This window comes from Phocoena sinus, chromosome 9 (genome assembly GCF_008692025.1).
Source record: "Phocoena sinus isolate mPhoSin1 chromosome 9, mPhoSin1.pri, whole genome shotgun sequence".
NCBI lineage: Eukaryota > Metazoa > Chordata > Mammalia > Artiodactyla > Phocoenidae > Phocoena > Phocoena sinus.
In genome coordinates, this window is record NC_045771.1 from 106,320,868 (window position 1) to 106,346,333 (window position 25,466).

General features: G+C 44.0%; 1 protein-coding gene across 1 annotated transcript in view; it reads right to left on the bottom strand.

The window, feature by feature from the left end:
* The window catches only part of ABCA13 (ATP binding cassette subfamily A member 13), a 260,151-nt gene that overhangs the window by 177,212 nt on the left and 57,473 nt on the right, over window positions 1–25,466 (bottom strand). The window contains 8 exon segments of the mRNA XM_032642592.1: window positions 1,447–1,548; window positions 3,714–3,965; window positions 3,968–4,000; window positions 4,003–4,144; window positions 5,403–5,517; window positions 12,085–12,152; window positions 12,154–12,395; window positions 13,630–13,806. Of these exon segments, the coding sequence (XP_032498483.1) occupies window positions 1,447–1,548; window positions 3,714–3,965; window positions 3,968–4,000; window positions 4,003–4,144; window positions 5,403–5,517; window positions 12,085–12,152; window positions 12,154–12,395; window positions 13,630–13,806 (1,131 nt within the window).

Consider the following 25,466-nt stretch of genomic DNA (forward strand, 5'->3'; position numbering starts at 1 on the left):
ACCTCCTGTGAAATGGTAGCTTCATCTCACCCTGATTCAGGGACAGCAGGTGGGTGACCATTATCAATGCCTGAATACCTAACATTTTAAAAAGTTTAAAGTTTGCCTTACTTATATCTATATACTATCTATATAGTATATATATATGTATATATATACATATATATACTATATATATGTATATATATATGTACATATATATATATATTACTTGCTTAACTAAAACAATCTATATTTAGGGAAAATAAGCATGTTTTAAAAAAAGATGACGGCTCCTTGAGAACCCAAACTCTAAATTATACTATTCTTCTCGCTCTTGGAAAACATATAAACAGGATATATAGGATCTGCAATAGGAAAGAATCATTCTCTTATTACAATATGTTTGCAAGTTATTGCTGGATTAAAATATAATTTGTTTTAAGAAAAATATTCATCTTTCTCAATTTTCCTATGGTACTAACCTAGAACTCGATAAAATAAATGTTTTAACATTGTGTACTTGTTGGAATTTGGTCCAAAATATTCAAAGACTCTAACAGTGACCATTTTTCTGCCATATCCTTATGATCCAATTTTGTTTAAAAATCAGTTTGAAGAATTCAGGATAGGTCATTTCAGGATTACTCATCTGTTTTAATACATTTTTAGTGTAGTACCGTTCAGAACAGTTCAACATGTTTTACAGAAAAGTCGGAGAATTTCAGGACTGGCACAAATTAATGAGCTAATGTAATGCTATCTGGAGTTCAGTTTCATACGTGGCATGTATTTTCCCTGTGTTTTCAAAAACACACCACAAAAAAACTATATAAACATCTAAGAAATATGTGTCTGTTCTGGTCTAGGGTTTTAGTTGACAAAATCTCAATATAAGTGAAAAACGTTGCCAACGAATTTTTGTTTTAATTATCATAGGCTGAATTAATAGGAATAAAATACAGAGAAAAGAGGAGAGATAATTGCTCTATGCTGGTTAGATCTCCTTCTGGATCATGGCTTCAAGAAGGATTCAGAAACCCTGGAGGTATATAAACAGCTGTCATGTGAAAGAGGTGGTTAGAAAGAGAAACCAGGAACAGTGGGCAGGAAATCCAGGAAGACAGACTGCAGCTCAATAACTGTCTAAGAGATGAGACCCTGCACGGCCCGTTCAGGGGAGAATTCCGAGGGTCACTAATTGACCAAGTGTGTTTCAGGGGTGTCACGGGGTAGCCCCAGGCACTGGCTCAGCGGCCAACCTGGAGCACAGGAGGCCAGGATTGTCCTTGTTCCTAAAACCAGGGTAACTGGATGGAGGGAGGGGTTTACATCAGCTAAACCAACGCAAGGATCTCCTTCCAAACCTTCCGCTTTGTAACTAATGCTCTCTACTGTATCGCCTGCAACACGATAACTAAATTTCCAAAAACCTGAGTCACATTTTTAAAATCTGCATCCTCTTACCTGCCTCTTGCCCTTCCAGGAATGTAACCAAAAGTACTCCTTGTCTAAAGGCAGCTGTGGAGAGGAGGTACTGCTTGCAGATGGAGGGGGAGAAGAGAAAAACTGCAAGTTAGTGCCCGATTGGGCCACAGGAAGTCCACAGCCCTAAGTTCAAATAATGAAACCACAGCACATTCAGGCTCTTAATGATGCCAAACCATCGCTCCAGGCGGCCACTCCACATCTGAGCCCAAGACTGGGCCGCGCATCAGCCTGTTCCGAAAAGCATAATAACAAGACAGTTTTTAATGTTAAAAGGAATTATCGCTCTTTACTGCAGTGCTTGAAGTGTGGTAAATCCAATGCACCGTACACGGAAATGTATAACACAAAACAGTGGCGAATGGAATAGAGCAATTTCCTATGTATTTTTATTAAGTGAACGCCCTGGAGCACACTGCAGGCAGACTGATGGAGACTGCACACAAGAAGAGGGCGCACTGGAGAAAAATGTGATTTCATTTCCAGCAGCGAGGTCTGGTGTTTAAAAAAAAGGAAGCTCATTGGAAAAGTGTCTTACGTTTAAAAATGTAATGTACCAGAGTTAGATCCTTTGTTTGCTAGAAACCATTTCAACATGTAAAAAGGAAATCAGACTTTGTAGACATAAAACCTTAAATCTAAGGATTGAAATAAAAAACAAAAAACATCTGTTGAAATTCAGGCCGGGTGGTCAGTGGCTCTTTTTCTGTATGTAAGGAATACCTGGTAGGGGCACTGAGTGGTCCCAGTTGTTTTCATTATTCTGAAAACAACCAATTAACACACAAAATTACTGACTACCGGTGTGACATAAACTAACCCAAACTGGATAACATACTGATGAATACCATGCAAATCTAGGCATACGAGTCGAGCCGTGGAAACCAGGGCGGGCTGAAGGGTTTACTGGTGCTGGAGAAGAGTTAATTTGGCTTTCATGGAAGCATTCTACCCCGAGGCCCGAAATGAGCAGAGACCTTCACCCCACCCACAGCGGTGAGGCTGGCTGGCCCAGGACGGGTGACCTCTGAAGGCCTCAGGGGCCCCCTGGCAACCCTGGGCGGCTTTGTTCTAATAACTGAGGTATAGGTGTTAGTCCAAGTGAACAGCATCGTGATTCGATGTTTTCATAGATTATCTTCCACATAAAGTTACAGTAAAACAGGGGCTATATTCCCTGCCCTGCACGCCACATCCTCGGAACACTTATTTCATACCTAGTACTTTGCACCTCTCACTCCCTACCCTATCGTGCCCCTCCCTCCACCCCTCCCTCGTACCCACTAGTTTGCTCTCTGTATCTGTGAGTCGGCTTCTGTTTTGTTATATTCGGTCGTCTGCTGGATATTTTAGATTCTGCCTTTGAGTGAAAACATACAGCGACTGTCTCTCTCTCTCTGACTTCTCCCACCTGGTCCCACCCCAGATTCTCCCTCAGGGACTCCAATCACACTCCCCGCAGGGTGCCATGAGGATGTGCCCTGCCCTTGAGCTCAGGGATGTTTACGTGATGACAGGGCTGTGACGCAGGCCCTGAGACGTGGCTCCACCATCCCTTCCAATGTACTGTGTGTCCCTGCTGTGTGTCCCAGTGCTATGTACTATGTCCCTGCTGTGTGTCCCAGTACTGTGTACTGTGTTCCAGTGCTGTGTACTGTGTCCCTGCTGTGTGACCCAGTGCTGGCCCTACTGCGTGTCCCAGTGCTGACCCTACTGTGTGCCAGTGTTGGGTACTGTGTCCCTACTGGGTGTCCTAGTGCTGTGTACTGTGTGTCCCTATTGTGTGTCCCAGTGCTGTGTACTGTGTCCCTATTGTGTGTCCCAGTGCTGTGTACTGTGTGACCCTACTGTGTGTTGGCACTGAGCTCACCAGGTAACAGTCACCAAGAATGGATGAGTTTCTGTCTTCTACGTATTTATAGCACAGACTTGGACATATTCTAATGCTTTTGGGGAGGTACATTCTAAATGGATAGGTGACTCTGACACTGCCAACGGAGAGATCTTTCCAGCTAATGTGATGTAATTTGTGATGCTTCCCAAAAAAATGCTTATTTTTTACTTCTAAAATAGCTTTGGAGATCTGTTTCCTTCCATGTGTGAAACAAAGAGAAACTGAAGTCATGCGCTTCCTTTAGGACGCTCCCGATTTCTCCAAGTCTTCAGAGGAGAGTCCCTATTCCATGAAAAACACGTTTTTCATGGGCCGCCCCTCAGCAAACCCTCCGTGGTGTCAGTGAGCCCACCACCGCGAGGCTGCAGCTGAGGGTGGGCACACACCGGCGAGGTGGGGAAGCCCCGCACACCCGACAGTGATGCACTGAAACGTGCCGCGGGGTACACGGCAGCCTCGTTCTGCAGTTTCACAAAACAACGCACCGACGAGGGAGGCCTGCAGGCCGGCACGATGTAGGGCCGGAAGCTGGCCGCGTAGGGCAGGCTGCTGCGCAGGGCGGCTGAGCTCGCCCGGCCGAAGGATGCGCTCAGGAGGTAGCTGACACGGACACCCCGGAGTCCAGGAGGAAGAGGATGCCATCCAGGTGCTGCTGGAGGTGAAGACGCCGCTGACCCCGAGGACGAGGGCCAGGGCGGCGCGGCTCACCGTCAGCTTGGCTCCGTGCTCCGGGAGCCGGGCCAGCAAGTGGACGGCGGGGGACAGGCCCATCATCTTCACATACTGTCCACACAGGGAGGACCGGTCATCACGGGGTTGAGAGAGGACAGGGCAGGTGCGGCCGGGGGGACAGTCGAGCCAGGGCTCATCCCTCCCTGTGGCCGCCAGTGTGGAAACACGGCCTCGGAGACGCCACGCTGGACGCTTCCTCCAGAGTCAGTCATTGATGCGAATGAACCCCCTGCAGAGCAGGTCGCTGGCCATGAGGAGGGGAAGAAGGGGGACGAGGTGGCCTGAGAACAACCTCACAGCTGTGAGAAGGCAGCTGCGAAGGGGAGTAGACCCCAGACCCCAGCCTGACCGGCCGCAGTCTCGCTGCATTTCCTGGTTTATAGAGCTTTTGTCGGTTTTGTTCCCTCTTTTTTTTTGTCATTTGGTTTGTGTTGGTTTTGTTTAATAACAACAAAGAGAAAAATGAAGGAGGAAACACTGGGCCTTAAGCTCTTCACTTCGGGGGTGACTGCTCAGGTTCTAGAATGTGTTTTGCAAAGTAATTCAGTTTGAAGTAATAACACTAAAATTAATCCATCCACTGAAATGACCGCTTGCTCACCTATAACATGGTGATACACCAGGGTGTAGGGCTGGTTACTTGGCAGTGAGAGCAATTCATATGCACGCCCCACGCTGGTGGCCCCGGGCAGGGAGCTCAGGACCACCAGCGCCCAGTCCCAGGCCTTACACCTGGGGCCCAGCTGGATGGGGAAGAAACACAGAAATCCAGGAATGCGTTCGTGCTACACGGGTGAACACCACGCTGTACAACAGTGCAACTCTAGTCGAAACTGAGTGACTCTCTGCACTTGTCCTTTGCTTTAATAAATGAGTGGATACCATGTGCCGGCGTGTCTGCCCGGCTGAATGAGAAGGCAGGTCTTTACCAGGCGCTTTTATGAACTTTCATTCTTAAAAGCAGTTTTGATAGTTTCAAGTTTTAACAACACTGGGACAAAAACAGCAAAGCTGTACATAAAGAATTCCAGCCGTAAACAAAGACAGGAATTCTGTCCACGTGTTTGTCTGGGTCGCGTAAACACTGCTGAGTGAGGGACTCTCGTGGGCCCGTCCTCAGCCTCCTTTCCTGTCCTGGACGGACTAGACGTGTCACCTGTGCAGCTCTGCCAGGGCCCTGGGCTTCCGTGCAGAGCGAGTCTCCTGGGACGGCGGGACCCAACCAAGCGCACGCGGCATCCCGTCCGTGACAGGGCAGCCGTCAACCCCCAACCCCCCAACGCCCCCTCCCGTCCCCCAGGCTGTTCACCTCCTCCAGCTGGATCTCCCGCTCGTAAAGCAGCCTGCGGACCACGCTGGCCACGGACACCATCCACGTGAGCACCGCTATCAGCGGGAAGAAGGAGCCGACGCTGTTCAAGAACCTGTGGGGACAGTGCGGTCAGCATCCACCGCGGCCCTAAGATGCTCGCGGTGAGTCCTGCTCCCACGCTTCGTCCCGCTGTCCTTACGGCCCCAGGGCTCGCTCAGGACCAAGACCTGGAAACTTTACAGATGCAGAGGACCTCCTCTATGTCTGTAAAGGAGAGAGTCATGAGGGGCCTGGTATCGCATGAACCCGACTCTGGGGTCCTTGGAGCAACCACCCCGGACCCAGAGAATCTGGACGCTCTGCACATACCTGTCTGAGTGAGGCCATTTAGTACAAATTAAAGACAATAAGAAACTACAGAAGAGAACTCACAGTACATGGTGTATAGCTCAGGCCTTTCCTAATCTGCTCCTGGAAACGAGTCCAAATCAACAAGAGAAGGAAAAACTGCCATTGCAATTCTGATACGTGTTTGGGGAGCGATGGCCAAATATTTGAGAAAGCTGCTAAAAATAATCAAGCTCATATAGGAGTCACACAAAAAAGTAGAGACGAGAGGCGTCAGCAGCAAAACCCCACCCTCTGGAGGTCTAGAATGTGCCATCAAAACTATACTTAAGTAAGTAGTCACAAAAGTGATTCTTTCTGTTCTAGAAGGAATATCTCTATGTTCCCGTATCTCCTATGTCTCTGTTATGGACTGAATGTGTCACCCCCAAATTTGTATGTTGAAACCCTAGCCCCCCAAAGGGATGGTATCTGGAGGTGGGGCCTTTGGGGGATGATTAGGTTGTGATGAGGTGATGAGGATGGGGTCCCAGGATGACGCTGGCGTCCTCAGAAGCAGAGGAAGACAGACCAGAGAGCTGTCACTCTCTCCAGCCTCTGAGGACACAGCAGGAAGTCTTCACACCTGAGAAAGGGCCCTCGTTATAAACCAAACCTACTAGCCCCTGGACCTCTGGAACAGTGAGAAATAAACGTCTGTTGTTTAAAAAAAAACACTACACTTCCTAAAGCCCAGGGGCACTCTAGGGGCACAGTACAGAGAATAGCAGGTGTTAAGTGGGTGTCCACTGCCTGTTAAACTGGGTGGTGTCAGGAGCCACTCCCACCTAGAGAGGGTCTCCAGGGAGACAGAGGAGGAGGGTTATGTTCAGAGTATGTGTATTTGCAGGAAGCACTCAGTCTTCGTGGCCGTGGGAGAGAGCCTTTGAGCTCTGGGGGCATTCATGTCCCTGGTCCTCACCACTGGCTGGAGCCCCTTGCAAACAACTGGCCAGGAAGACCCGAGTCATTCAAGATGAGTAACAACGGCAACAGAAATCTAGCACAACAGCCACATGAGAAATAAAAGTAGGTTGAGAGTCTCAGAATTATTAACAAATGAAGAACACATGCCAAAACGATGGTGACATGAAGCAGATGAAAATAGCCAACATCTCTGCCACCAGTTTAAAACTATTTACTAAGGCAATCCCCTATAAAAACACCATACCACAGGAGTGTTATGGTTCAGTGATGAGATGCTGAGGTGGCAGGAAGACACAGAATGTGAGCTGGAAGAGGCTGGGGAGAAACAGAAGGTGGAAGATAGCCGCCAGATGGGTAGAGACAGGATGAGGGGCACAACAACGGCAAACGACACTGCACACACCCAGTGAGAGCCATAAAACACATGTGAGAACGCAGCTGAAGGGACAGAAAGAAAGAAGGAGCTTAATAGAATTAAGGGGATTTTGTTGATAAGAAACACAGGGGGGAAGTCATGCAACTGGATTCCCTTAAGAAGAAAAACCAAATACTGCAAGAGAATAAATTGTAATGCTAGAACACACCAAGAGTTTCCATTAAAAAAAAAAAAAAAAAAAAAAGCTTAAGTCTTACACATTGAAAGAACTCATCCTGTGCCTTGGAAAACTGTTCTAGAATGGTCAACAATTAAGTGTATCCTAGTAAATTATTGAATTTTCAAGTTATTAGCAATTTGTCAAAATTACCAAGTCAGATAAAAGAGTGAAAATATCAAGGTGGCCTCAGATTTCTTTATAATAACCTGAAAGCCAAAGATAATGGAGCTATTTCTACAAGATACTCAAGGAAAGAGTGAGCCCAGGATTTCATGTCCAGCCAAGCCGTCTTTCAAATATAAATGCTGCGAAGAACTTTAAGTATGTAAGAACTCGGGTTAAATTGTCTCATGAGATCTTCTTAAGGAAATTACTAGAAGACAAACCAGCCCACAGAGGGGTGACTGGTAAATCACAGTGAAAGAATAATGGTAAGAAGTGGATTTACTTCCAGTAAAAATAAGACTAAAACAAGAATGAAAAATAAGATGACAAGACATATTGGAAATGTTTTGTTCCCTGAAATGTAAAAATGATACAACAAACAAAAATTGGAAGGTTGGGGAAATTCTTCAAAGAGGAACAATGAGTTGGTAAAAGCCAAAATCAAAGGCTTTTTAACGCTGACAAATGTAGGATATAAGTATAGGCATCTTTAACGTACAAAGGAGGACACTGAGATAATAATGTTAACTAAAATTGCATGATAAAAAAAGATGTGATGGAAGAAGAGAAACTACATTGTTTTTTTATTGGTCATGGTAAAAAAAAAAAGAAAGGGCTGATATTATTTGTACAAAGTTATAACTATAAGGGAACCACTAGAACAACAGCAGAACATTCCTAAATAATGGTATAAGTATAGAAAAATATATTACATAACTAGGACCATATATACCTGAAATTCCATTTCATACTGTTAAACAGCTAACCTCCCCTGTGTATGAAGCTATGTGATGCACACAAGAGACGCCCCTAAAACAAGACACTTCAGAAAAGTTTAAAATGCAAGGATGGGCAAAGGCATGGCAAGCAAACTGTGAATCCAGAGAGAAGAAAGGGGGAAAAAGCAGAGGTCATTAATTTAATTTTATGCAAGGTAGAATTACGTCCACAAAGCATTAAGGAAGACCCAGAACACAATTACTCATGGCTCTGCACGAAGTGACTCAGCCCCAAGATTCGAAAGGCCAACACCAGAGGCAAAAGCAAGGGGATGTCCCAGTAACAGGAGACTACAGTTTATCTACCTTAGCTCAGCACAGATGAAGTGGACACAAATAAGGACAGAGAATTCCTAAACAACAAAGTTAATGTGGATAAATTCTGTACTATAAAAATAGGAAATCAGAAATTTCTTTTCAAGAGCCCATAAATCATTCACAAAAGTTGATTATATAATAGTTGCCAGAGAAAAATGCCATAAATTCAAAAAGTGGAAATGATAAACACAGTATTTTCTGATGGCAATGTACAAATTAGGATTTATTAGCAGTATTTGGCAATTTAGGGTATGATGCGATTTTTGGATTTTGTCAATCTGATTTTTAAAATGCTGTCGCAGACTAGTTTTAATTTGAATTTTTCTTACTATGAGTAAGTTGAGTAACTTCACATGCTTAAAATTCCTGAGAATTTCCACTTGGGAATTAAAAGACACTTAAACAGCTCTTGGGTCAAGAAGACAGCAGAAACCCATATTGCAAGTGTCTAGAAAAACAATGAACTTTTAGTCATATATCAGATCCATGGGACATAGTTGAAATAATGATTGAAAAGAAAAGTCATCACCTTAGGTCACTACACACATTAAAGGAAAAAAACACTAAAAATAATGTATCAAACATGGGTCTCAGGTATCAGAGAAACAGCATAACACATTGAAGGTATATAAAAGTAAGGAAGTAATAAAAATAAAGACAGAACAAGTAAGTTAGAAAAGACAAAAAAAGAGAATTGATAAATAAAGTCCATGTGTGGTCCTTTGAAAAAAGTATCAACAGAACAAGAAAATAATGAAACTATGTGTGCACCAAGTGAATTTTTAAAATGCTGAAGGAGGAAGCATGTTGAAGGTAGACTAACCACAGAAGGAGGGGATGAGGGAGAGGGAGAGGAACACAAGTGCTCTGCTCGACCTCAAATCCTCCCTCGGACCTTAGGGAAGAGACTGGTGTCTGACGTGGACGCGTGTGCCCCTCCACCAACTTCCCAAATGGGCGGCGAGAGGTCCTGTGACTCCCATCCCTGGGGAATCCCACAGGGGAGGGTGACTGCGGTTCTCCAGGCTCATACGGTCCTGGTAACCCCTGGTCTGCAAGCTCCCAGAAGGCAAGGACGACACCTTTTTCACCACCAAGTATGACAGTCACGTGCATACATGACACATAGCAAACACTCCATAAATGGCTTCAAATGAAAAAACAGCCCAAAAACTTTCTCTCTTAGCAAGATGTCATGAGTTCAAGGTCACGGAAGGGAAAAATGGTCACCAAACAAACAAACAAAAAACAACTGATGCTTTAGAAGAGGGTATGAAGTATGCCTTTTTTCTCTACTTTCTCAACTTTTGATAACCATTTGTTTACAAAACTAACACTGAAAGGAGAAATACATTAAATCCAGGATGTCTAAGTGACCTCAGAAATAGGACTGTCTGTCACCGCCCTGTTATCAGGTCAGCATGAATCCAACAAACATGCCCCAGATTCTTCCGTGTATTTATCCCTACTCTGGAACCCAAACAGAAGCCCGTCAATAAACTTGGAAATTAGGAAATCCAACATTCTCATTTGTTTAAACCTTTTCAAAAGGTGACTCTGATCTTCATAAACATTTCGTTGTCTCCACGTCTTTTTCTGAAGGTGGCAAATCCCTGACTTGCATTTTTAATAACTCTTATTAACAGTGTTCCTCCGGTGGCTTGTCTCTATTAGCCACGTCAGACAGAAAAGGATGAGCCTGTTGTATCAAAATCCCACATACAGGGACAGCCATGTGGAGGAATCAGCTTTTTTTTTTTAACACCTCTTTGTTGGAGTATAATTGCTTTACAATGGAGTGTTAGTTTCTGCTCTGTAACAAAGTGAATCAGTCATACATATACATATGTTCCCATATCTCTTCCCTCTTGCGTCTCCCTCCCTCCCACCCTCCCTATCCCACCCCTCTAGGTGGTCACAAAGCACCGAGCTGATCTCCCTGTGCTATAAGGCTGCTTCCCACTAGCTATTTTACTTTTGGTAGTGTATATATGTCCATGCCACTCTCTCACTTTGTCACAGCTTACCCTTCCCCCACCCCATGTACTCAAGTCCATTCTCTACATCTGTGTCTTTATTCCTGTCCTGCCCCTAGGTTCCTCAGACCCATTTTACCCAGCAATCCCACTACTTGGCATATGCCCTGAGAAAACCATAATTCAAAAAGAGTCATGTACCACAATGTTCACTGCAGCTCTATTTACAACAGCCAGGACATGGAAGCAACCTAAGTGTCCATCAGAAGATGAGTGGATAAAGAAGATGTGGCACATATATACAATGGAATATTAGTCAGCCATAAAAGGAAACAAAACTGAGTTATTTGTAGTGAGGTGGATGGACCTAGAGTCTGTCATACAGAGTGAAGTAAGTCAGAAAGAGAAAAACAAATACTGTATGCGTTAACACATACATATGGACTCTAAAAAAGAAAAAAGTGACTCAGCTTTTGTTTTTGTCTCTTGAGATGCATGACTCCGGTGCCAGTGCAGGGTGGTGACCAACCCCCAGCCCCTCCCCACATCACCCCGGCTCTGCCTCCTGCCCTTCTCCCTCCATCCACCCCCGCCCCCAGGACCCTGATCCCGGGCCCAGGACTATGCGGGGGGGGGGGGGCTACTGCTGAGAAGGACTGAAGCTTTCTCCCCACCCCGAACCTCGGGCCAGCGGGCTGATGCAGGTCCTGTGTCTCCACCGCCCTCCCCGGCACGGGAAGGGGTGAATCAGGGACCCTCAGGCTCACGTCTGGGCTGTGTCCTCCCACCAGCCTGTGCCGGAGTCACGCACAGAAGAGTGCGGCTCCCCAGCCGAGGGCAGGGTGTGCTGTCATCCTCCTCTTGCCCAGTCCTGCTTGCTGACCCGTCTGGGAAAGTCAGGGAGGAGGGGGCTCGTGAATGCACCCCTTTCTGAACACAGCACCGCCCGGAACATTGCCCGGGTCTCGGCTCCGAAGCATCTTACACGGAAGGACGTCCCAAGGGTGAGCGCTGCCCCAAGTCCCTTCAACTGAGCTTCCCCTCACTCTCACCCTGAGGGTGTCGGAGCTGCAGTCACCCGCTGAATCACCCAATTCAACTCGTGTTCTCGGATGACGCGACCTACGAGGTCACCCGCCCCAGGCCTCTGGGAATCCCTCCATCCCTGCATGTGGGTGGCACAGGCCCAAACTGTAAGGATTTGGGCTGAAGAGGAAATAAGCTTCCTCTGATTCCCTAGTTCAGATGGGAGGAATCCCCCGTGAATATTATTCGTCAAATTTATTCTCAAGGGTGTCTGAAGCTACAGGTGCCTGGTGTCAAATCTAACTGACCACATTATCTCCACAATTGTTCTTCTATCTGGATGGCTCAGCCTTAGGAAATTAAAAAGGAGAATGGATCGTCTCTAAATGCTCTTTGGTGCAATGGCTATACAAAAGCTCCAGGATTTTTCTCCACCTGGTTTCCAAACGCAGGGCCTCTCCCACTGTCGGAGGCCCTCAGGAGCTCGGTCCCACCGAGTACTCACAGGTGGCTGGTGTGACACGGGTACGGGATGGCCTGCACCTGCACGGCCAGGTTCAGGGCCTCCTGCCCCATCTGTCTGCACTGAGATGATAGCTCTTTCGATCATGTCTTGCAACGGGACAAAGATGTAGTTATACTTGAACCCATTGGCTGGGAGGCTCTGAGGGTGGAACTTCCAGAAAGGGTTTTGCACCAGATCCGTCCTCAACCTGTACAAAATGCTGGTCCGGATGCTGTACGTAACCTGGGGTGGCAGCTGGAGAGATTCTGAGCTGAGGTTCTTACCTGCTGAGGAACTGTTAAAAATGATACCTAAGGTCAGAAAAGGACAAACAAGGGGTCAGCACAACCTAGGAGCGGCTCACACCACATCAGCATGGGTCTGACCGGAAGCCCCAGGACACTCAGCTCAGTGCCCCCGTTGAGAAAGGGGCCGCACCCCAGGGAGGGGAGGCTGATTTTCTGTGTGACACAAGCCCTCGGCGCTGAGGTAGCACTAAGGCCTCCCAATTCCCAACTCCCTCCTAAAATTAAAAATCCTCTTTTTTATTTTAACAAAAACACACAGTGGTGTCATTAACACAAAGAAATTACTTGTTTTGCATTTTTGCAGGACTTGAAAAATTACATGAGGCTGCACAAATAATAGGATTTCCTTGTCTGTGATTACAGATGTCCCTAAGAACCGATGTCTTTGGATTCTGTGTTCTGCCACAGGAATTCTTCGCATTTCATGTACAAAGCTGCTTGTGGGCTGAATTCTGCCCTCCCCAAATTCACAAGTAGAAGTCCTCACCCCTAGCACTTCACAATGTGACCTTATTGGGAGATTTAGTGTTTACAGAGGTGACCAACTGAAAATGAGGTCACGGGATGTGCTCTAATCCAGCATGACTGGTGTACTTAGAAGACAGGGAAGTGCAGACACACACACGCACAGAGGGAAGATGAGGGAGCAGACAACCATCCATATGTCGAGGACAGAGGCCTCGGGGGGGAGCCAGGCCTGCCCACACTTGGACTCCAGAATTATGAGAAAGTAAATGTATGCTGTTTAAGCCACTTAGTCTGCAATTCTTTGTCACACCAGCCTTAGCAAACTAATACAAAGCCAAATAAAAACAATTCACTGTTTATTCAAAAGGAATACATCATATTTATGTTGAATAAGTGAACAACTGATTGAAAGACTTGAACTGGCCACTGTCTCTTCTCCCCTGACCCTAGGACATCCAGATATACCTGATAAAAATAAAAGGGATGGAAGAAATCAGAGTACAGCTTTAATCAAGAAAAATATAACCTATCACATGAGATTTAACCATAAACTGGTAAACTAGTCCCGTAAACTGGTAAACATGGATGCAGGGAATAGCACTGGGCCTCGGATGACGTACGAGGCCCATCTTTTCACCAACTCAAGGGGACCAGTTCTGCTTTGTTCATTTTACTCAGAAAGCACTGTTTTCTATTGGTGATAAGACACATTTGGGGAGAAATATGCAAATATTGCCTTTATGAGCATGTGTGTTCACTGAATACTTACTGGCCAAGAAGCTGTTCTTCCGCATGAGGGCCTGTGAGATCGCCTCCAGGCAGGTGGCGGAGGTCAGGCCCTGGAAGACGGTCAGTAGGACACAGAAGGTCAGGTTGGCCAGGATGCGGCCCAGGGAGCGGAGGCGTCCAGCGCCCATGAGGTTCAGCATCTGGCCCAGCTTCCCTCCTGAGGACATGGAAACGAGGACATGGCAACTTTTCTCTGGGCACAGCGCGTATCCTTCCCAAGGCAGGGACTTTGCAAATAAATTTCTTCATGAGAAAATTTATTCAGAAGAGTCAAATTCCGTTCCACGCAAAATCTGCTACTTATTTGCTGAGTGCAAACTCCACCTTTCCTATATGGTCCCTGTAATGCTGATACTTACATGTAAATGGAAAGAAAACAGTTAAATCATAGAGGGTGAGGTTGCAGACCGCAGCTAGGTCAACAGCAGGAGCTGGAAAGAATGAACAACAGAGGGAAGGACGTGTGAGAGACACGGCTGGAGTATCCCAGCTCCAAGCAGAGAGGGTGGCCCTGTCCCCCTCAGTACCTGCCCACTGGGCAGCGGTGGCAGCAAAGGGGACAAGATCCAGCTTTGCCCCCATAGCAGCTCTCCTGTGATTCCATGTTTACCCTGGAAAGTTATCTTATCCGTCAAAGTTTGTTTCTTCATCTGCAGTGTGAAGAAAGCAGAATCCCCTGCGGGATTGTCCTAAGGATTAAGCCAAGTACCTCGTGTGTGTAAGTGCTTACTGAGGGCATCCTGTTGTCATGGTTACAGCTGCTGAAGAGGAGAGCTAGGCGCCAGCCAGTTATCCTAATTTAATTCCTCCCGATGAAACTAAGCTAAACAACTAGAAAATAGGAGACCAAAAAGTGCATTCCACGCTCTGAGGGGCTCTGAGTGTTTGGGATTTTTGTTTTCTCGTTTTTGATAGAGAACTGGAAAGTGTTCAATTTTACAGGATGGGGCAAACCGGGAGCACTTCTATATTGCTGATCATTTGTCGTTTGAATGTGTGCTCTACAGGCTCACCCAGTAAGTTTGCTGACGACTTCACTGTGTTAATTCCAGAGGCTTCATGGAATAAGGAGTGACCTGGCCTCCGCAGAGTGTGGCTTTAATTGTGTTCCAGTGACAGAACCAAAGCTGCTTTGAAAAGGCTTTGCATAGCTGAATCGTTCATATAATTGACTATATCCATGTGTGTGTATATGTGTGTGCGTGTGCGTGTGTGTGTACATGTGTAATGTCAGGAATTAGAAAAGCAGTTCCACACAAAAATTCCGTGGGCTTTAGCACCCCTTGCAGAGGTCCTTGCCCGAGAAGAAGGCGGCAGCAGCTGTTTGGTAAGAGCTCTCGCTCAGTGGAGTGAATGTAACACAAGTAGTTGCTCAAGTCTCCACCACATGTCCTCTGACTCTGGACTCCTCAGTGCCCTCCCCGACCTGACAGGGGCGCTGGGGTGGGGGGCACCTCCACAGGAAAGGATGGAAAACAGGACAGGGACACAAAGGTCCATCGTGAGAGGACTAGACCAGGCCGCTTCTCTCTCCTGTGTCCCCATCAAACGTAAGAGGTAGTTAAAGACAGGCCAAGAGGAAACACACAGGTCTGTGGAGCAGAAGGTGTAGGAAGGCCCCAGCTGGCAAGGGCAGCAAGAATCGGAGGCTCACACATGCACGGGGTAAAAGACTCTGCAAGGATTTCAGCCGAGCTCTGGCCACGAGAAGCTGTGCATTGTCCCCATTTGACATCTATAGCTGACGACCTGAGACACGCTGGCGTTAGCCATGGCCAACTAGGGGGTTTGAGATCCCCTGTTTCTAGCCCTAAACATGACGTCCAACAATTGCGTCCATCCTATTTCGTCTCTCCTAAATGAAGGACAGCTTCTCGACATTTGGGGCCAGAGCTATATGTTAGGGGAGGCTGTCCTGTACATCACAGGGTGTTTAGGAACATTCCTGGTTGGGAGCATCTCACCAGCTGTGACAACAAGAAATGGCTCCAGACCTTGCCAAATGCCCCAGGGGACAAACTCCCCCTCAGCTGAGAACCACTGATGGAAACAGAGTCCCGATAAGCTCCCTGCACATGAAAAACATCCTATCAGGCTTCAGTGCCTCATTCTTCACCTCAACAGACAGTTAAGCAAACTCTCCAACATGAAAGGGAGAACTCAAGATAAATGAATAGAGCTAGACCTTCAAGATGACAGAGGAATAAGATGTGGAGATCACCTTCCTCCCCAGAAATATATCAAAACTACATCTACATGTGGAACAACTCCTACAGAACACCTACTGGATGCTGGCAGAAGACCTCAGACCTCCCACAAGGCAAGAAACTCCCCACGTACCTGGGTAGGGCAAAAGAAAAAAGTAAAAACAGAGACAAAAGAATAGGGATGGGACCTGCACCAGTGGGAGGGAGCTGTGAAGGAGGAAAGGTTTCCACACACTAGGAAGCTCCTTCGTGGGCAGAGACTGCGGGTGGCAGAGGGGGGAGCTTCGGAGCCATGGAGGAGAACGCAGCCACAGGGGTGCAGGGGGCAAAGCAGAGAGATTCCCGCACAGAGGATCGGTGCCGACCAGCACTCACCAGCCCGAGAGGCTTGTCTGCTCACCTGCCGGGATGGGCGGGCCTGGGAGCTGCGGCTCGGGGTTCGGAGGTCAGATCCCAGGGACAGGACTGGGGTTGGCTGTGTGAACACAGCCTGAATGGGGCCAGTGCACCACAGCTAGCCAGGAGGGATTCTGGGGAAAAGTCTGGAACTGCCTAAGAGGCAACAGACCATTGGTTTGGGGTACACGAGGAGAGGGGATTCGGAGCACCGCCTAAACAAGCTCCAGAGACGGGCACGAGCCGCAGCTATCAGCACAGACACCACAGACGGGCATGAGACGCTAAGGTTGCTGCTGCAGCCACCAAGAAGCCTGTGCAGCCCACCACTGCCAGGGTCCCGTGATCCAGGGACAACATCCCCGGGAGAACACACGGCGCACCTCAGGCTGGTGCAACGTCACGCCGGCCTCTGCTGCTGCAGGCTTGCCCCGCATCCGTACCCCTCCCTCCGCCCGGCCTGAGTGAGCCAGAGCTCCCGAAGCAGCTGCTCCTTTAACCCCGTCCTGTCTGAGTGAAGAACAGAGGTCCTCAGGTGACCTACATGCAGAGGTGGGACCAAATCCAAAGCTGAACCACAGGAGCTTTGCAAACAAAGAAGAGGGAAGTTTCTCCCAGCAGCCTCAGGAGCAGTGGATTAAATCCCCACAATCAACTTGATGTACCCTGCATCTGTGGAATAGCTGAATAGACAACGAATCATCCCAAAATTGAGGCAGTGGACTTTGGGAGCAACTGTAGACTTGGGATTTGCTGTCTGCGACTGACTGGTTTCTGGCCTCATGTTTACCTTAGTTTAATATTTAGAGCTTATTATCATTGGTGGATTTGTTTACTGATTTGGTTATTCTCTTCTGTTTTTTCTTATATATAGCAACATATTTTTTTCCGTTTTCTCTTTTTGTGAGTGTGTATGTGTATGCTTCTTTGTGTAATTTTGTCTGTATAGCTTTGCTTTTACCGTTTGTCCTACGGTTCTCTTTGTTTTCTTTTGTTCTTTTTTCGTTTTTTTACAGTATAGTTTTTATTGCTTGTTATCATTGGTGGATTTGTTTTTTGGTTTGGTTGCTCTCTTCTTTCTTTCTTTCTATTTTTTTCTCTCTTTTCTTCTGAGCCATGTGGCTGACAGGTTCTTGGTGTTCCGGCTCGATGTCAGGCCTAAGCCTCTGAGATGGGAGAGCCGAGTTCAGATCATTGGTCCACCAGAGACCTCCCAGCTCCACATAATATCAAATGGCAAAAGTTCTCCCAGAGATTTCCATCTCAATGCTAAGACGCAGCTCCACTCTATGACCAGCAAGCTACAGTGCTGGACGCTCTATGCCAAACAACTAGCATGACAGAAAAACAACCCCACCCATTAGCAGAGAGGATGACTAAAATCATAATAAGGTCATGGACACCCCAAAACACACCACCCGATGTGGTCCTCCCACCAGAAAGACAAGATCCAGCCTCATCCACCAGAAGACAGACACCAGTACCCTCCACCAGGAAGCTTACACAACCCACTGAACCAACCTTAGCCACTGGGGACAGACACCAAAAACAATGGGAACTATGAACCTGCAGCCTGCAAAAAGGAGACCCCAAACACAGTAAGATAAGCAAAATGAAAAGACCAGAGAAACACACAGCAGATGAAGGAGCAAGATAAAAACCCACCAGACCAAACAAATGAAGAGGAAATAGGCAGTCTACCTGAAAACGAATTCAGAATAATGATAGTAAAGATATCCAAAATCTTGGAAACAGAATGGAGAAAATAACAAGAAACGTTTAACAAGGTCCTAGAAGAACTAAACAGTGAACAAACAAGGATGAACAACACAATAAATGAAATCAAAAATTCTCTACAAGGAATCAATAGCAGAATAACTGAGGCAGAACGGTGAAGTGACCTGGAAGATAAAATAGTGGAAATATCCCCCTACCGCAGAGCAGAACAAAGTAAAAAGAATGAAAATAATTGAGGACAGTCTCAGAGACCTCTGGGACAACATTAAATTCACCAACATTCAAATTATAGGGGTGCCAGAAGAAGAAGAGGAAAAAAAAGGGGACTGAGAAAATATTTGAAGAGATTATAGTTGAAAACTCTCATAATATGAGAAAGGAAATAATCAAGTCCAGGAAGTGCAGAGACTCTCATACAGGGTAAATCCAAGGAGAAACATGCCAAGACACATATTAATTAAACTATCAAAAATTAAATACAGAGAAAAAGTATTAAAAGCAGCAAGGAAAAAGCAACAAATAACATACAAGGGAATCCCCATAATGTTAGCAGCTGATCTTTCAGCAAAAACTCTGCAAGCCAAAAAGGAGTGGCAAGACATAATTAAAGTGATGAAAGGGAAAAACCTACAACCAAGATTACTCTACCCAGCAAGGATCTCATTCACATTCAACAGAGAAATTAAATAAAACCTTTACAGACAAGTAAAAGCTAAGAAAATTCAGCACCACCAAACCAGCTTTACAACAAATGCTAAAGGAACTTCTCTAGGCAGGAAACACAAGAGAAGGAAAAGACCTACAATAACAAACCCAAAACAATTAAAAAATGGTAATAGGAACATACATATCAATAACTACCTTAAATGTAAATGGATTAAATGCTCTAACCAAAAGACATAGACTGGCTGAAGGGATACAAAAACAAGACCTGTACATATGTTGTCTAAAAGAGAGCCACTTCAGACCTAGGGACACATACAGACTTGAGATAGAGGGGATGGAAAAAGATATTTCATGGAAATGGAAATCAAAAGAAAGCTGGAGTAGCAATTCTCATCTCAGACAAAATAGACTCTAAAATAAAGACTATTATTGGGCTTCCCTGGTGGCGCAGGTGTTGAGAGTCCGCCTGCCGATGCAGGGGACACGGGTTCATGCCCTGGTCCGGGAAGATCCCACATGCCGCGGAGCGGCTGGGCCCATGAGCCATGGCTGCTGAGCCTGCGCGTCCGGAACCTGTGCTCCGCAACGGGAGAGGCCACAACAGTGAAAGGCCCGCATACCGCAAAAATAAAATAAAATAAAATAAAGACTATTACAAAAGACAAAGAGGACACTATATTATAATCAAGGGATCAATCCAAGAAGATGATATAACAATGGTAAATATTTATGTACCCAACGTAAGGGTTGCACCTCAATACATAAGGCAAATGCTAACAGGCATAAAAGGGGAAATCAACAGTAACACATTCTTAGTAGGGGACTTTAACACCCCACTTTCACCAATGGACAGATCATCCAAAATGAAAATAAATAAGGAAACACAAGCTTTAAATGATACATTAAACAAGATGGACTTAATTGATATTTATATGACATTCCATTCAAAAACAACAGAATACACTTTCTTCTCAAGTGCTCAAGGAACAGTTTCCAGGATAGATCATATATTGGGTCACAAATCAAGCCTTGGTAAATTTAAGAAAATTGAAATCATATCATGTATATTTTCCAACCACAATGTTATGAGACTAGACATCAATTACAGGAAAAAAAAATCTGTGAAACATACAAGCACATGGAGGCCACACAATACACTACTGAATAGCCAAGAGATGACTGAATATATCAGAGAGGAATCAAAAAATATCTAGAAACAAATGACAATGAAAACATGACAACCCAAAACCTATTGGATGCAGCAAAAGCAGTTCTAAGTGGGAAGTTTATAGCAATACAATCCTACCTCAAGAAACAAGAAAAATCTCAAATAAACAACCTAACCTTACACCTAAAGCAATTAGAGAAAGAAGAACAAAAAAAAAAATCCAAAAGTTAGCAGAAGGAAAGAAATCATAAGATCAGACCAGAAATAATTGATATTTATAGGACATTTCATTTAAGTCCATTGTGTTTAATGTATCATTTAAATAAATGAAGGAAACAATAGCAAAGATCAATAAAACTAAAAGCTGGTTCTTTGAGATAATAAAAAACATTGATAAACCACTAGCCAGACTCATCAAGAAAAAAAAGAGAGAAGACTCAAATCAGTAGAATTAGAAATGAAAAAGGAGAAGGAACCACTGACACTGCAGAAATACAAAAGATCATGAGAGATTACTACAAGCAACCATATGCCAAAAAATTGGACAACCTGGAAGATATTGACAAATTCTTAGAAAAGCACAGCCTTCCGAGACTGATCCAGGAAGAAATAGAAAATGTACACAGACCAATCACAAGCACTAAAATTGAAACTGTGATTAAAAATTTTCCAACAAACAAAAGCCTGGGACCAGATGGCTTCACAGGCAAATTCTATCAAACATTTAGAGAAGAGCCAACACCTATCCTTCTCAAACTCTTCCAAAATATAGTAGAGGGAGGAACACTCTCCAACTCATTCTACAAGGCCACCATCACCCTGATACTAAAAACAGACAAAGATAGCACAAAAAACGAAAACTACAGGCCAATATCACCGATGAACATGGATGCAAAAGTCCTCAACAAAATACTAGCAAACAGAATCCAACAGCACATTAAAAGGAACGTACAACATGATCAAGTGGGGTTTATCCAAGGAATGTAAAGGTTCTTCAATATATGCAAATCAATCAATGTGATAAAGCATATTAAAAAACTGAAGGAGAAAAAGCATATGATCATCTCAACAGATGCAGGCAAAGCTTTCAACAGAATTCAACACCCATTTATGATAAAAACCCTCCAGAAAGTAGGCATAGAGGGAACTTTTCTCAACATAATAAAGGCCATATATGACAAATCCACAGCCAACATTATCCTCAATGGTGAAAAACTGAAACCATTTCCACTAAAGATCAGGAACAAGACAAGTTTGCCCACTCTCACCACTATTATTCAACATAGTTTTGGACGTTTTAGCCAACGCAATCAGAGAAGAAACAGAAATAAAAGGAATCCAAATCAGAAAATAAGTACAACTGTCACTGTTTGCAAATGACATGATACTATACATAGAGAATCCCAAAGATGCTACCAGAAAACTACTAGAGCTAATCAATGAATATGGGAAAGTAACAGGATACAAAATTAATGCACAGAAATCTCTTGCATTTCTATACACTACTGATGAAAAATCTTAAAGTGAAATTAAGAAAACACTCCCATTTACCACTGCAACAAAAATAATAAAATATCTAGGAATAAACCTACTTAAGGAGACAAAAGACCTGTATGCAGAAAACTATGACAGTGATGAAAGAAATTAAAGATGATACAAACAGATGGAGAGATATACCATGTTCTTGGATTGGAAGAATCAACATTGTGAAAATGACTATACTACCCAAAGCAGTCTACAGATTCAATGCAATCCCTATCAAACTACCACTGGCATTTTTCACAGAACTAGAACAGAAAATTTCACAATGTGTATGAACACACAAAAGACCCCGAATAGCCAAAGCAATCTTGAGAAAGAAAAACGGAGCTGGAGGAATCAGGCCCCTGGACTTCAGACTACACTACGAACCTACAGTAATCAAGACAGTAGAGTACTGGCACAAAAACAGAAATATAGATCAATGGAACAGGATAGAAAGCCCAGAGATAAATATACGGACATTTGGTCACCTTATCTTTGATAAAGGAGGCAAGAATATACAGTGGAGAAAAGACAGACTCTTCAGTAAGTGGTGCTGGGAAAACTGGAAAGCTACATGTAAAAGAATGAAATTAGAACACTCCCTAACACCATACACAAAAATAAACTCAAAATGGATTAAAGACCTAAATGTAAGGCCAGACACTATCAAAATCTTAGAGGAAAACATAGGCAGAACACTCTATGACATGAATCACAGCAAGATCTTTTTGGACCCACCTCCTAGAGAAATGGAAATAAAAGCAAACAAATAAAAGCAAACATATTTGCAAATATTTGCAACTGACAAAGGATTAATCTCCAAATTTACAAATAACTCATGCAGCTCAATATCAAAAAACAAACAACCCAATCAAAACATGGGCAGAAGACCTAAACAGTCATTTCTCCAAAGAAGATATACAGATGGCCAACAAACACATGAAAGGATGCTCAACATCCCTCATCATTAGAGAAATGCAATCAAAACTACAATGAGATATCATCTCACACCAGTCAGAATGGCCATCATCTTAAAATCTACAAACAATTAATGCTGAAGAGGGTGTGGAGAAAAGGGAACCCTCTTGCACTGTTGGTGGGAATGTAAATTGATACAGCCACTATGGAGAACAGTATGGAGGTTTCTTAAAAAGCTAAAAATAGAACTACCGTATGACCCAGCAATCCCACTCCTGGGCATATACCCTGAGAAAACCATAATTCCAAAAAGGTCATGTACCCCAGTGTTCATAATTCAAAAAGAGTCATGTACCCCAGTGTACATGACTAGCCAGGACATGGAATAGCCAGGACATGGAAGCAACCTAAGTGTCCATCGACAGATGAATGGATAAAGAAGACATGGCACATATATAGGATGGAATATTACTCAGCCATAAAAAGAAATGAAATTGAGTTATTTGTAGTGAGGCATATGGACCTAGAGTCTGTCATACAGAGTGAAGTAAGTCAGAAAGAGAAAAACAAATACCATATGCTAACACATATATATGGAATTTTTTTAAAAATGGTTCTGAAGAACCTAGGCACAGGACAGGAATGAAGACGCAGACGTAGAGAATGGACTTGAGGACACGGGGAGGGGGAAGGGTAAGCTGGGGCGAGGTGAAAGAGTAGCACTGACATATATACACTACCAAATGTAAGATAGAAAGCTAGTGGGAAGCAGCCGCATAGCACAGGGAGATCAGCTCGGTGCTTTGTGACCGCCTAGAGGCATGGGATAGGGAGGGTGGGAGGGAGACGCAAGAGGGAGGGGATATGAGGATATATGTATATGTATATCTGATTCACTTTGTTATAAAGCAGAAACTAACACTCCATTGTAAAGCAATTATACTTCAATAAAGATGTTAAAAAAATAAAAATAAAAAACAATGATCAAAAATTGAACCTAAAGGTAGAGATGACATTTTTTTAATACAGGTGAGAAATTCAAGGAAATGACAGGAAAATACCTGATACGTGAAAGAAGACTATCTACAGACTTAAAAGATCCATTATTAAAGTCAGAATGATGGACAACTTGCTGAAGACAAACAACTAGAAATTATGGATGATTTTTTTAAATCTGTGTGAAAGCTTCCAACAGCTACCAAGGCTACAAGGACTTGACGGTCTGAGGTCCTCAGGAGAGGGCACAGGAGTCTGGTACGTGGGATCCTGAGGATGGAGAACCTGAGCCTACTGGGTCCTGCGGGGCCTGAGTTCAGGGTCTCGGGTGTTGAGGGTCTAGGAAACACCCCAGTTTTATCTGAGACCCCTCCTCACCCTGACAGGACTACAGCAGCAGAGGAAAAGCTCCCAGTAAGACTGAACCTCCATCAATCAACTCAGCCTCTGATCAGATTCAAGGACGTGGTCCCAGCCTAGCTCTCTGCAGGGAGCAGAAAAACAGCATCAAGAGGAAAACAGCACCATCAAGGAAGAAAAATTTATTTCTACAATTTTCATACACAACGTCTGGTAGTCAATGAAAATATGATTAGTATTTCTGAATTATTAAATATGATTAATATTGCAGTTAAAAATATGCACATCAGAAATCTTTGAACACAATTACCGAAAGTTAGATGAAAATAGGGAGAATTTCAGCAGAGAACTGAAAACTATTTTTTAAAAGAATCGAATTATAAGGTTAGATTGGGAAATGTGATAACTGAAATGAAAAACTCTCAGCTGAGGAGATAATTAGTGGATTTTTTAAAAGGTAAGAAAAAAATATGTCAAACTGAAGCACAGAGAGAAAGAAAAAGATGGGAAAACAAGAGAATAGGATATAACCAGCATATGGACACAGACATTTTATCGTATTTAACTGGAGTTTCAGAGGAGAACAGAGATTGAACTGATCAGAAGTAATATTTTAAGAGATAATGACCAAGACTTTCCCAAAATGTAAGATATCAAGACACTGATTCAAGAAGTGCTGGAAAACCAAAGCGGGAAACTCGTGATGGAAAACACACCTCAGTAAGTCAGAGTGAGATGCTGTGGGGAGAAAAAAGAAAAATTTTAAATACAGAAGAAAATATAAATATCTCACGTTCTCAGTAGAAAATAAAATACAGCCTCAAAACAACTAAAGCCTCAAATGACAGAATTAAAAAGAAATAGACAAATCCACAATCAAAATAGGAAATAAAAACACACAATTCTAATAACTGATAGAACAGGCACACAAAAATCAGCAAGGATACAGAGGAGATGCACCCTCCAACCTAGAACCGCTACACGCAGGATGCAAAGCTGACCATGTGGGACGTTAACAAATTTCAAACAAATGAAATCATACTGACTGTACATTCTCTGACCACTGAGACCTAAAGCTAGAAGTAACACAAAGATAAACGGAAAATCCCAAATACTTCTAAATTAAGCTATAAAATTTCAAATAATTAGAGAATCAAAAGAATTACACTCCACTGAATGATAATGAAAACAGAACATATGAAAACCTGTGAGATGCAGTTAAGGCAATGCTCAGAGGGAAAAGAAGGGTCATGAATACATACAAGTATAAATTTAAATACATGAGAAAGAAGAAAAGGTAGAAATCAATCATCTAAGTATCTATCTCAAGAACTTACCAAGAAAAGAGCAGGGGGAGGTGACAAACCAAAGAAAGTAAAAGGCAAGAACCAATAAAGAAAAAAGCAGAAATCAATGAAATAGAAAGCAAAAAAGAAACAACAAAGCCAAATATTCATTTTTTTGAAAAGACTAATAAAATTGATAATTCTCTGACCAAAAAAGGGGAGAGACAGAAAACACAAATTAAATTTATCAAGAATGAAATACGGAATGTTTTTCACATATCCTTCAGATATAAAAGTGAATTTACTGAGTAAAATTACTCAGGAAATTTTCCTCTCACGCACCCTTTTCCATAATTCTGAATATGAAGCAAGAAAACATGGTAATAAAGAAAAATGGGAGGATGGAGAAGGTAGGAAACGTAGCCTCCAGTGTGGGAGAAGAGACGGACACAGAGGTAGGCCGGCCCAGTGGGAGGGGAGGGGGGGGGCCTGGCTGGGTGTCTGCATGAACAAAAGGACCCCAAGTCAAGGGGACATGTTGGCAAACTGGGGGTAGGGG